The sequence below is a fragment of the Catharus ustulatus genome, chromosome 21, assembly GCF_009819885.2.
Source record: "Catharus ustulatus isolate bCatUst1 chromosome 21, bCatUst1.pri.v2, whole genome shotgun sequence".
Classification (NCBI taxonomy): domain Eukaryota; kingdom Metazoa; phylum Chordata; class Aves; order Passeriformes; family Turdidae; genus Catharus; species Catharus ustulatus.
The window spans coordinates 3,656,346-3,668,683 of record NC_046241.1 but is presented as its reverse complement, the minus strand read 5'-3'; the positions used below and the strand labels follow the sequence as shown (position 1 = coordinate 3,668,683).

General features: G+C 51.8%; 1 protein-coding gene across 1 annotated transcript in view; it reads left to right on the top strand.

Annotated features, from left to right (window-relative positions):
- ASTN2 (astrotactin 2) overlaps window positions 1-12,338 on the top strand; it is a 315,518-nt gene that overhangs the window by 127,169 nt on the left and 176,011 nt on the right. Inside the window, exons 8-10 of the mRNA XM_033077837.1 lie at window positions 7,775-7,859; window positions 8,507-8,581; window positions 8,992-9,129. Coding sequence (XP_032933728.1) covers window positions 7,775-7,859; window positions 8,507-8,581; window positions 8,992-9,129 — 298 coding nt within the window. The remainder of the gene's footprint in view (window positions 1-7,774; window positions 7,860-8,506; window positions 8,582-8,991; window positions 9,130-12,338) is intronic.

The window sequence follows — 12,338 nt, the reverse complement described above, 5'->3', positions numbered from 1 at the left end:
TCTGCACAGAGGCACTGGCAGGCATGGCTGCAGCAGAACGCTGACACTGAATGAATTCCCTGTGCATACAGCCCTGGGCATCACCTAGTCCCAAGGAGGGCTGGGAGGTGCCAACAGCCACGCTGACAGATGGGGATAGTGCAGGAGGAGGCTCTTCTCATCCAGATGTCACAGAGCAGAGGGATTTTTGTTTCACACATTGGCAAAATGCAGCCACCTCAGTGGGAGAGGGGAGATGCATTCAGCTCTCCCATGGTTCAGAGGAGGAGAGAAACAACTCTGCCTCCAGCAGAAAGCACAGGGATGCCGTGTGGAGCCAGACCACAGCTCCCCTGTGGAAAGAGCCCTGTGGCTCCCCTCGCCAGCCCCATCCTTGGCAGCGAGCAGGGCTGGCTGGATCCTGGCATGGCCTGGGCTCTGAGGAGCTCCCTGTGCCCAGCTGCCACTGCTGCTGTGACCCCCGCTCCCAGAGCAGCTTGCTGGACGCCCCACGCTGGAGCAGGATGTCAGATCGTGTTTGCAGGGAGGGGAGCGATGCTCGCTGTCGCGGGAGCCGCTGTGCCCCAGCGCTGGGCTGGAGCTGAGCCTCGGCAGCTGCTCTGCGCCTCCCAGCCCTGCTGCCCGTGCTCCCTGCCTGCCCATGGTGAGGCCAGAGCCTGGATCTCAGCCTTCAGGTCCCTCTCCTGAAGTCTGTCCATGGGCTTCTTCCCCCTCTCTCCAACCTGGAGTGTGCACATGAATAAACCAGATTTTTTCTCCTGTTTCTGCGGGTTTGATCCACATGGATTGAGCAGGACTGGCCAGTGAGGCTGCTGACCTTTGCAGCCTAAATTGAAGACTCCCTTAAGAGGTCCAAGCTTGACAAGAACTGAATTTAGGCCTTTGGAAGTACCTGCTTGACCCTGTACCCCAGCACATAACCCTGGGCACCATGCCTGTTCATCACCATTCACCAGCCTTTAACTGGTGAGAAGTTTCCCCACCAGGCTGAGGCAGATTGTAACCCCATGATACACTGCATGTACTTTTAGATTTATTTTTATTAATGTCATTCTATTTTTAAGGGTGATTTATTTTTATCACCATGAGAGAGGAAGGCCTGTGGTTTTACTGCAGCACATAAATCCTGTCTGGATTTCAACCTTTTCGGGTCAGGGATTTTATCCTCTCTGTGAGCCTCCCAAGCGATGGGTGCCAGGGATTCCCCTGTCCTCTGCCTTCTCGAGCTGCACAGAGCATCCATGAGAATGATGAACTGGAGTTTGTCCTCTCTGGAGGGTGAAAACCTTCAAAGTTTCCCATGTGAGGAGCTGTAGATCCAGCATTGAGGTCCTACAGCATATTTATGGCTAATGTGACTTCATCCTCACCATTGGAGCCGCTCCATGGCAGTGTGGACCCAGCCTTGTCCCAAACATCCCTGCTCCAAGGTGCAGGCAGACCTCTGTGGGCAGGACCTTCCTTGGTGGCAGTGCCATGGGCTCCTGGCACACCTCTGGACAGAGAGCCCCAGGTGCTCCCTCTGGTCACACTCAAGCTCTTGCCTTTCCCAGCACACTCTTTGGGTTGGAGTTTTGGATGAGATTTGTCTGTACAATGTATTGACTTGTGATTCTGGACACCCAGTACTCCTTCAGTGTGAAGAATAAATCCCAGTGAGAACAGAGGTTCTGAAACACTAGGAAATGCCAAAATCCACTTTGTTGCCTGACCTCAATTTGCCTTCCCTTGCATCTCTGTGGTGTGACTCACTCTTTAATTAACTGATTGCTGCCCCCCTGACAAATTTGAAACCTGTGTTGCAAAGCCCCAGCTCATCAGAGCGTTTCAGAGGGAGCGCTGACATCTGCACATGAGCAAAATGTCATGTCCCTCATCCCTCCTGCCTTGGAAACGGCCAAGCTGGTCAGTGTGACTGCAAATCCAGAGACAAACGGAGGCTGCTGAGGGGCTCCTCCCTGCAGATGTGGCACAGTGACCATGCCCAGCTGCCACATCAGGTGGGACAGGCACCTCTCTGGGCAGGATGTGCTCCTTGGCTGGAGATGTTCAGCCAAAATCCCCCCAATCCTCCTGGCAGGTGCTGCCTGTGCTGCTTGAGATTGAGAACAGGGAAGGTTTGTTGTCCTGTGGGACTGGCTGTCAGCTCTCCTCACTCTCCATGTTTTGAAGAGATGTGGGAGCACTGCCAGTGCCGCCGCTCGTGCCACGCACTGGGATACCCCAGGGTAAAATCCAGGAGTGCTTGCTGCCTCGCTGGCCTCCCTCACCAGCCTCCACCAGAGCATCCCTTTCCAGCAGCATATGCAAATCCTGATTTGTGAGCACAATTACCTGCTTTGTATGCACAAAACTGATACACTTGCACATTCTGTGGGCATTGCTGAAGAGACCTGCTGGAGAATCAGTCCCTCAGGGCCAAATGCTGGAAGAAACAGCCTCTGATTTTGTGCTGTCAGGCTTGCTAGAGCAGTGGCATAAATGAGATGGATAGCTACCTTGATTAGCAGGTGCAAATGCGTTGATTTTTTTTTTTCCCCCATCTATAAATCAGGTGTTTCTTCATCAAAATTCTCCCATTGCATCCACAATTGGTAGCCCCCTCCAACGCAGTAAGCACGAGCTTGAATGAACCAGATGAAATGTAGTGCAAAAAAAAAAAAAAAACAAAAAAAAAAAAAACAAAAAACGATTAAAAAGGTTTCCATCATCATCCAAATGGGCCAGTTTGTCACCAGAGCCACAGATGGTGCTGCTGTCTGGGTAGGACAGGGGTATGTTGTGGGCAGGAGGCAGATGAAAGTCATTTTACACTGAGATATTTTTTTAAAGGCAACCTGTTAAGGGGATTTGGAGGTTGCAGAGCTGGGCATGTAAATCAGGAGATCACCAACCTTGGCATGTATTTGTGTTTATGAAAACAGCCATTCCTTCCTATAGTTCAGTTTAATACCATGCAGGTTCTGTGCACACCCAGTAATATTTGTTTGTTCTTGTGCACTTGTGCTGTTTTCGCCGTTGGAGGATCCCGGTGCCTTTATTGACTTAGACTTTTATAGGATGAGGTTCTGTCTCTCTAAGGTATGGAGTTTAATAACTTGGTCAGAACCCATGTAATGTGCCATTCCTTTTCCTGTGGCGGCGCAGCGTGCTGGTGCAGCAGGCAGGGCGGGAGGCAGTTAACTCCCAAGCTAATTTAGCTCCAGGCTGAAGTGTTATACATAAACAGCAATCAAACCTCGTGCCTGCGAGGGGCCGAGTTAAGGTTATCTGTGCTGTCTTTGCACTCTCATTTTCTGCCATTAGAGTGTTTAATCCTGCAGCTGCTAATGTTCTTGTAATGGCATTTTCTGTGCTTGTCTAAAGAGCTCGGGGAGGAGGGAAGAGAGATGGGTTTTGCTGTATGGAGCTGCTCCTGAGCCCATCCCCCGGACTGGGCCATCCAGCTGTTGCTGCAGGGGCTTCTCACCCCTCCATGCCCAGCCCAGAGGGTGACAGCTGTGGCACACTCACCCTCAGGTCCTCTCTGCTTCCTTGCATCAGCTCATGTGTTCCTTGGAGGTGTGGAATAGGAGCTGAACAGATGATAATGAGAATTAAATCTGTGCAGAGCTTAAACTCAGGCACAATCCTTGGAGGTTAAGCTTGCACTTAAGTGCTGTGATGGATGAGGGTGAGGAGGGTGACTTGCAGCAGGGGTAGAGGAGGGATAACTGTCAAATTCACTCCAGGTTTTCCCTTCATGCTCGGTAGGATAGGAGCCACTTTCTTTGTCTTGTTCTTTGAGTGCTAAACTACTTCTAGAAAAGTTGCATTTCTGATCAGGATGAAGCAGAGGCTCAGGTTTGGAAAGTGCCATCCCTGAAGAGCAGGAACAGCCAGGGGTGGACGAGGAACTTTTCAGAGAGCTTCACTGGGAGGCTGGGAACGTGGTGCTGCAGCTTTGAGGCTCAGTGGCACTGAGGATGCTCTGCTGGGACTGTTCCCTGCAGGGAGTGTGTGTCCAGGCAGGAGTGGAGCTCTGCATCACTTTGGATGGGATAGGAAGCCCTGAAACGGGTGTGAGTGTTTGTGCAGTGCTCACACAGATGGAAAGGTGTGTGTTTATAGCCCCACAGCCTTTGGGATCAGCCTGCCACCCCAGCTGGGGGCTGGACTTGTCCCCAGGATGTACCTGTGCAGCTGGGGCACAGCCCTGGCACAGCAGGGCATTCCTCCAGGACAAGGGACAGTGCCAGCATTGGAGGTGCTGCCACAGAGGAGGGAATCACAGACACCAGCTGTGCCAGGAGAAGGGTGACTAACAACAGCTTTGCTCCACCACTGCCAAAGCTCCTCCAGCTCCTTCAATAAAAGTGCCAGTGACAGCACAGAGCAGCTTCCCTGGGAACACAGGGACTGTGCTCTGGGGGGGTGGATTAGGGGGATTCTTGCAGCATTATCACCATGGATCAGATCTCTCCATAATGAGCCTAACAGGCTTATCCTGGTGTGCTGATGGTTCAGCCTGCAGCCCTGCTCTGCTGCTCCCTGCACTGTGGGGATGGGCAGGGAGGGTGTGGGTGCAGTGTGAGACCCCATTCCCCATTCCAGCAGAAGCAGCAGCACAGCGTGGAGAATATAATGAAGGATTGATTCAGCAACTTCCAGCTTCCTCTATAAAAAAGATGAGCTAAAGCCTCCACCTGTTTAATAACTGTAATACAATGTTGGACCTCCAGAGCTGAGCACTGGGACCTGCCCTCATTTATACTGAGTGAGCAGTGATCCTTCCTTTGGCTGCAGCAGCTGAAAAATTGCCATGGATTATCCAACCTGGTTTGTGACTTCTGAATCCAAAGGCAGAGGAAGGACTGTGCATGCCTGTGCCACAGGCAGGTGTGGGGTGGTGGCAGTGGGAGCAGGATTCTTGTCCTGGGGGTTGGTAGATCCTGATTCATTAGTGCTCCCACAGCAGCTGAACGCTGCACAGAGGCGTGTGCAGGACCTGTGGAAATTGCATCCAGCTCCAGGTGCAGTTATTTGTCAAACTTGGTTACTTTGGTTGACTTTGGCTTCAAGCTCAGCTTGAATCCTAACTTAGCTGCAGCAGGGTTGAGTGGATAACTGTGTCCATCTCTCTGTGAACAAAGACACTTTAGTGTGGCCTTTTGATGGTCTGATTTATTTTAGCAGCATGTTGGAAAACACACCCTAAAGCGGGCTTAGAGGTGTGGGAACCCTGTTTCTGCCACTCCAGGCACTTTATCAGGTGTTTCTTATTCCATGGGGGTTAGCCAGGCTCAGCATCCTCCCTGGCTCAGCATTGTCTCTGGGAAGGATGGGGACAGACTGAAAATAACAGAACGGTTCAAGGGGCCAAAGAAGGAAGGTGGATGCTGTTGGAAATAGAGCAAAAGCCCCTGAGAACCTCTAAGAGCACTTCAGGTTCTGCTGAATTTTTTTGGAAGCTCCACTAATTGTCAATTCATGGTTCTTGATAGAGGAACAGATCCTAAACCATCTGACCTGAGGCAATGGAGTCCTCACTCTTCAGCAGACTGAGCTGATCCCGTGCTGGGAGCCTTCCCATCCAGTTTCCAAAACTCTGCCAAAAGGGTGTGCATCACCCTGGGAAACCTGTGGAAAGCTGAGCCCCACTCTCTCCTGCCCTGGATCTCCTCCCCAGCTGGTGCCACCACTTGCCCTCTCACTTACTGAAATAAACCTCCCAATAAACCTCTCAATAAAGTCTTGAGCACCGGCTGTAGCTGCTGAAACTCCAGGATTGGAGTCAATAAAATCAATATTCCTCCTGGTTGATAGAGTTCCTCCTTCTGATGCCAAACTGATGGAGCAGTAAACAAGCCAGCAGACAAAATAAACCCTCCTGCACTTGGGAAGGGGGATCAGCACCAGCACCCCCAGCACTGACATGGGGGAGGCTTTTGGGCCATGGATACTGACCTCTGTAGGTGTTTTTTGGTTTTTTTTTTTTGGTTTGTTTTTTGTTTTTTTTTTTCTTTACTTGCTCTAATTTCTATGGCAGGAGCTGAGTGTGAGCCAGTGCCCCAAGACTCCCAGCTCTGCTTTGCAAGCACTTTGAGATGTCTCTCATTTGCAGAGCATATATTTGTTATGTAATAAGCACCAGGAATTAATGATCCACAGCATGGCTGGGGAAACTTGCGTACTAAGCACCCAAGGAAAAAATAACTTTTCTTTTTTTAAAATCACTGATGGAGCCATTAGGACCTGTGTTTTCTTGCACTGAGACCGCCCCAGCCCCCAGGCACGGCAGGGCCAAGCGCTGCCATCTCTCTCCCAACTCTTTCCCTTTGGAGCAGCAATGTTCCTGCCGCTCCTGTTATGAATCATGAGGTTAGCAGCTTTTGACAGATCATAAATCAGTGCTTCGAAGTCGCTAGGACAAATCCCAGGACATTTAATCTTTAATATTAGACGCGTTTGAGGCAGTGAATATTTCATGAAGGTGCTGTTGCATTTTAGCACATCATTAGCCGTCTCTTTTTCCCCCCCCACTCTTTCCTTTTTTTGCTGCCTCTCCCTTCCCAGGCGTCTCTTCCTCAAAAATGTCAGCGGTTGAATCCCCATCTCACTCCCTCCTGACAATAAAGCTCTTTACTGTAATCCTTGTGAGGCATTTTAAGGACTTACTTAGGATCCCGAGGAGCATGCAGGTAGCTGCCAGTCTGCATTGCCACCTCCCCAGCATCCTCCCCAGGTCCCCACCTCAGCAGTGTTTACAGCTCAGCTCTGCTGCACTGCCAGGCACGATGGGGAGGGAGGGGAGGGTGGGGGGAAACACTGGCAGCAGCTTGTAGCAGAAAGTCCATGTGCAAATCCAATTAATCTTTTGATTTTGCTGTTTCTTGCTCCGGGTTATGTATTTCTACCAAGCACTGAATCAATTTGGGCCAAGTGTGGTTGGGTTTCTGGTGTGGGAAATGTCTTCTCCCACTGTCAGAAGAGAGGAGCAGGGTGAGGCAGCAGCCAAGAGCAGAGGGGAGCAGGGCTGAGAGCCCCTTTGCTGTGGGATGGGGACACAGCAGAGGGGAGCAGGGCTGAGAGCCCCTTTGCTGTGGGATGGGGACACAGCAGAGGGGAGCAGGGCTGAGAGCCCCTTTGCTGTGGGATGGGGACACAGCAGAGGGGAGCAGGGCTGAGAGCCCCTTTGCTGTGGGATGGGGACACAGCAGAGGGGAGCAGGGCTGAGAGCCCCTTTGCTGTGGGATGGGGACACAGCACGGGACCTGTCTGTGGAGGGTGCAGGCTGGGGGGTTCTGCATCTTTAAATGGGAGTTTGGGCTGCAGGAGACTCTGCTCTCAGGTCCTGGTGCTAGATGGCAAAGCAGAGGTGGGAAGGGGATGTGGGATGGGTTTATGGTGTCCACCTTGGGGATTGCACAGGGTGGACACTGCTCTGCCCAAGCAAGGTCAAGATCCTGCTGAGGAGAGAACCCTTGGCTGCAGGACTGCACAGGAGCACTGGTTAAGGACAGACCTTCTGCACCATGAAACCCCATCCCCAGCTGCTATGGGTGCTGCACCATGTAATCCTCTCCCTGAGAAAAACTGTGGGTTTCTTACAGCTTCCCACATCTCCTTCTCCACACCTCCTGGGGGTTTCTGGAGTCCAGCGTGCTCCAGAGGCCAGGAGGGACCAGAGGGGCAGTGACAAAGCAGAGATGGGCAGCAGGGGAGTAGGGGCTGACTCTGCAGTCACTGATATACCCTCATCCTCATCCTCATCATCCTCCCCTCTCTGTTCTAGGAGAGTGCAGCTGCCATGAAGGGTATGCCCCAGACCCCGTCCATCGGCACCTGTGTGTGCGCAGCGACTGGGGACACAGCGAGGGGTGAGTGGGGACAGAGTGAGGGGAGAGTGGGGACAGAGTGAGGGGAGAGTGGGGACAGAGTGAGGGGAGAGTGGGGACAGAATGAGGGGAGAGTGGGGACAGAGTGAGGGGTGAGTGGGGACAGAGTGAGGGGAGAGTGGGGACACAGCGAGGGGTGAGTGGGGACACAGCGAGGGGAGAGTGGGGACACAGCGAGGGGTGAGTGGGGACAGAGTGAGGGGAGAGTGGGGACAGAGTGAGGGGTGAGTGGGGACAGAGTGAGGGGTGAGTGGGGACAGTGCTGGGGAGAGTGGGGACACAGCGAGGGGAGAGTGGGGACAGAGTGAGGGGAGAGTGGGGACACAGCGAGGGGAGAGTGGGGACACAGAGAGGGGTGAGTGGGGACAGAGTGCTGGAGAGAGTGGGGACAGAGTGAGAGGTGAGTGGGGACTCAGTGGGTTGTGAGTGGGGACACCGTGCTGGGGAGCATGGGGACTCAGTGGTTTGTGAGTGGGGACTCAGTGGGTTGGGAGTGGGGCCGTGGTGCCCAGCTGGATCAGCCCCAGGTGCCGTGCTGGGAGCAGCCCAGGTGTTCTCCCTTTAGGTGATCACTGTGCCCCTTGCCCAGCCCAGTGATGTGCTCAGCTGCTCTTGCCCTCTCTCCTCAGGCCCTGGCCCTACACGACGCTGGAGCGGGGATATGACTTGGTCACAGGAGAGCAGGCACCAGAGAAGATACTCAGGTGAGTCAGAGGAGGGTCCATTTGGGAAGGGAGAGCCTCAAGGACATCCCACTGGATGCAACCTCTCGGTCAATCCCAGCTCCTTCTTGTGCTGGTGAGGGGACAAGTGCCATTTGTCTGTGACACACCTGAAAGATCTGTCCATATTTGGCAGGCAGAGAAGGGTTCCCCTCTTATCCCTTCAGCAGATGTGAGCACAGCATGCACAGAAACTCCTCCTGGAATAAAAGGAAGAGCTTTGCCATTCCCATTTTCTCCTGCCACATCTCAAGTCATCCCTCTCCCATTTGGCTTTCAGGACCAGACCAAATCTCGACTTATCTCATGGTGCCACCACTGCTCTGACTTCCAAGGGAGGGTGCTCCCTGCTGACACTCTGTTCCTGTGTGACATGTTTACCCTTTTGCCAGGTCCACCTACAGTTTGGGTCAAGGGCTGTGGCTGCCAGTCAGTAAGAGCTTTGTGGTGCCCCCTGTGGAGCTCTCCATCAATCCCCTTGCCAGCTGCAAGACAGATGTTCTGGTGACGGAAGATCCAGCAGATGTCAGGTAGGAAGCAGATTTCTCGTTTTCTTCATGCCTGAGTGCCTACACTGCTCTTTAAATTGTTATTGAGGATGCAGTAATTCCTGTGATGATAGGTTTGATTAATTTCCTTCCAATAAGAAATCTGATGTGATTGCTCTCCAGGCTCTTTGGGCTGATGGGTCTAGGCCAGGCCTGAGTGTGTAAGTCTGAAATGTGCCAGTACAGACAGGTGAATTGGTAGGAACCTGTGGCAAGGCAATTTGAGAGTGGCTTAAATGTGATGTTAGATTGCAATGCTTAAATGGATGCATTTACTGGATAGAGGGGCTGTCATCTTTCTGAAAATCAGACCTATATCACACCCACCTGGACACTGATGTCTGCTGGGATGCTCATGAAGGGTGAAAGGCCATGTTGCTCATCCAGTAATTACACAATTAGAGGGTTTTTATTTCCTTTTGGGAGTTCAGTGAATGCCTAGGTATTTCTCTGGTCACCTTGGTGGTGATTATCCTCTTTGGCCTGGTTAACAAGAGTTTAACTGTACATTATAGGGGTTTAATCCTCAAGGTATTTAGTGTATATTCCCCTCTCTCCCATTAAATTAAGAATGTGACTGTTGGGTGCCAGGGAGAGTCCATGTTCCCTCCCTACCTCCTTCCCTCCCTTCCTTCTTGCTGCTTTTCCTGTTGACTCCAGACACAATTTCCTGATATGAAAATCCTTGGTTGTGCTATGAATCATCTCCCTGGGCACCAGCAGGATCTTTGTGTCCCCCAGCCCCTTCTGTCTTGTCTTTTCCCCAAGTGATGAGGAATGGATTTCCATTCTTCTGTCCCATCACCTTGGCAGGGCTGCAGTTAAAGCAAGAGCCTACAAAAGCTATGGCAGAGCCAGGACTGCCATCCAAGGTGTCCTAACGTCCAAGTGTGTGTGTTTTTGTTGCTAATTAGTGCTTGCTCCCTTTCCTGTGAAAAGAGACCAGGGGTATGTATCTATCACACTTTGGCTCTTTTAGGACTGTTGTTTTTCTTGTCTGCAACAACTCTTTTCATTTGAGAAAGGGAAGGGCTGTCTTGGTTTATGCTAACATTTTCCAAACCAAAGTGCCAAGAGAACATTATTTATTTCTTTCCTCCTCACATCTTCATTAAAAGTGCCTCAGTGAAGGTAGAGGCTCAGAAGCTTGTTTTCTGCTCCAGTGCAGTAATTGTCTCTGGGCACTGCTCCTTGTGGAAGAGTCTCTGTCGGGATGGATGAATGCCAGGCAGGAGGAGGGGAGCTTTTGGCACGAGGCTGTTGCCTGCTCCCCTCATAAATGGAACCTGAACTGAGAATTCCAGGTATAAATATTGGAGTGGCTCAGGTAGAATAAGGGAGGTGTGAGTTCACGGTGCTTGTATCTTACACACAGGAGTTGCTGAATTATTTAAACTTTAATAAACGCAATAATAAATATTTGATGTTGAATTATGGAAGGTTTCACAGATACAGTGAGAAGTGCAAAGCAATCTATTATTTCTACATTAGAACTGAAACACTTCTCAAACGAGGAGCTGCAAGCTTGGGATCCTCAGCACCCTGGGGTGGGTGGAACCCTCTTCTGAGATTCTTGGGTGCTTCCATGCAATGAGAAAGGTACTTTCAGAGCTGCTTATCTTTCAGCCTCTCTGCTTTATCTCTGGGCTGACACAGGCAGCTTCTCAGGGGAGCAGTTTTGGTGGTTCAGATGTTCAGGTGGTGATCCAGCATGTCAGACCAACACCAGAGGTGTGCACGTGCTGTGTTGATATTCAAACACAGCCATCCCTCCCTCTGCCTGGAGGGCTCCTGTTTCCTGGCTCTGGGACTGTGGCACTGCTGCCCCTCCGTGCTGGGAGCTCCTGCAGGTGAATCACAGGGTTGGAAAAGACCTCAAGGATTGAATCCAACCTGTGACCAATCCCCACCTTGTCACCAGACCAGTGCACTGCGTGCCAAGTTCAGGTACTTTCTGAATATTTCAAGGAATGGGAATTCCACCACCTCCCTGGGCAGCCCCTTCCAATGCTTGACAATCCTTTCCCAATGAAGAAATTCTTCCTGAGCCTGCAGTGCTTGGGCTTTAATGCAGTCCCATCTCCATGCCACAGGGCAGAGCTGGGCTGTGTTACACCAGTGACAGCACAGCTGTGCCTCAGCACCCAGTGTGCCCTGTTTGCTGTCCTGTGACACTGGGATGGTGGCTGATGCTGTGTTTCTTCTGTGCCTGTAATAAGGAGCGTGCTGCATTCCTGCAGACCTTTCATTAGTCTGACACCTTTGGCTCTGGGGTCGCTTGTCTCGAAGAGTTTAATGGAGGGAAATGGCAGAAAGCCTGCCTTGGAGAAAACAAGTGATGAAGTCTTTTACAACTCAGAGGGTTAAAGGTTCAGATGTGGTCTTGTGTTTTTATGAAGATGCTTGAGATGCAGAGGGACAGGTGGGGCTCAGCCTTTCAGCAGCTCTCTGGGGAAATGCTGACTCAGTGCTGCTCTCCGTGTGTTTCACTGCTGGTGGATGGGCATGAAGGGCCCAAACCTTCCCCTGCTGCAGCCAAGTCATCAGAGAAACTCCCAGCAAACAGGAGCCAACAGGCTTCGTGCAAACATCCCCCTCAGGATGCTCCAGGGTCTTCAGGGGCAGGACACAGGAGCGTGCAGAATTCAGTGCTGCAGGTTTTAGGGCTGTGTGTCTTAAATTAGGAATGAGAGTGCTTAGAGTTAATGAAACTTGCATATATAATTCATCAGTGACCATATTGAGCATCCCTTCCTCGATCCCAGAGTCTGATCCTCATCAGTCACAGCCTGGGACTGTGACACACTCACAGTGATTTCTCTGTTCAGATGAGCCTGGCCAGAGTGTGCAGGGCTCTCCCCACAGCCTGGGACTGTGACACACTCACAGTGATTTCTCTGTTCAGGTGAGCCTGGCCAGAGTGTGCAGGGCTCTCCCCACAGCCTGGGACTGTGACACACTCACAGTGATGTCTCTGTTCAGGTGAGCCTGGCCAGAGTGTGCAGGGCTCTCCCCACAGCCTGGGACTGTGACACACTCACAGTGACGTCTTTGTTCAGGTGAGCCTGGCCAGAGTGTGCAGGGCTGTCCCCACAGCCTGGACTGTGACACACTCACAGTGATCTCTCTGTTCAGGTGAGCCTGGCCAGAGTTTGCAGGGCTCTCCCCACAGCCTGGGGTCCCAGGCTGGG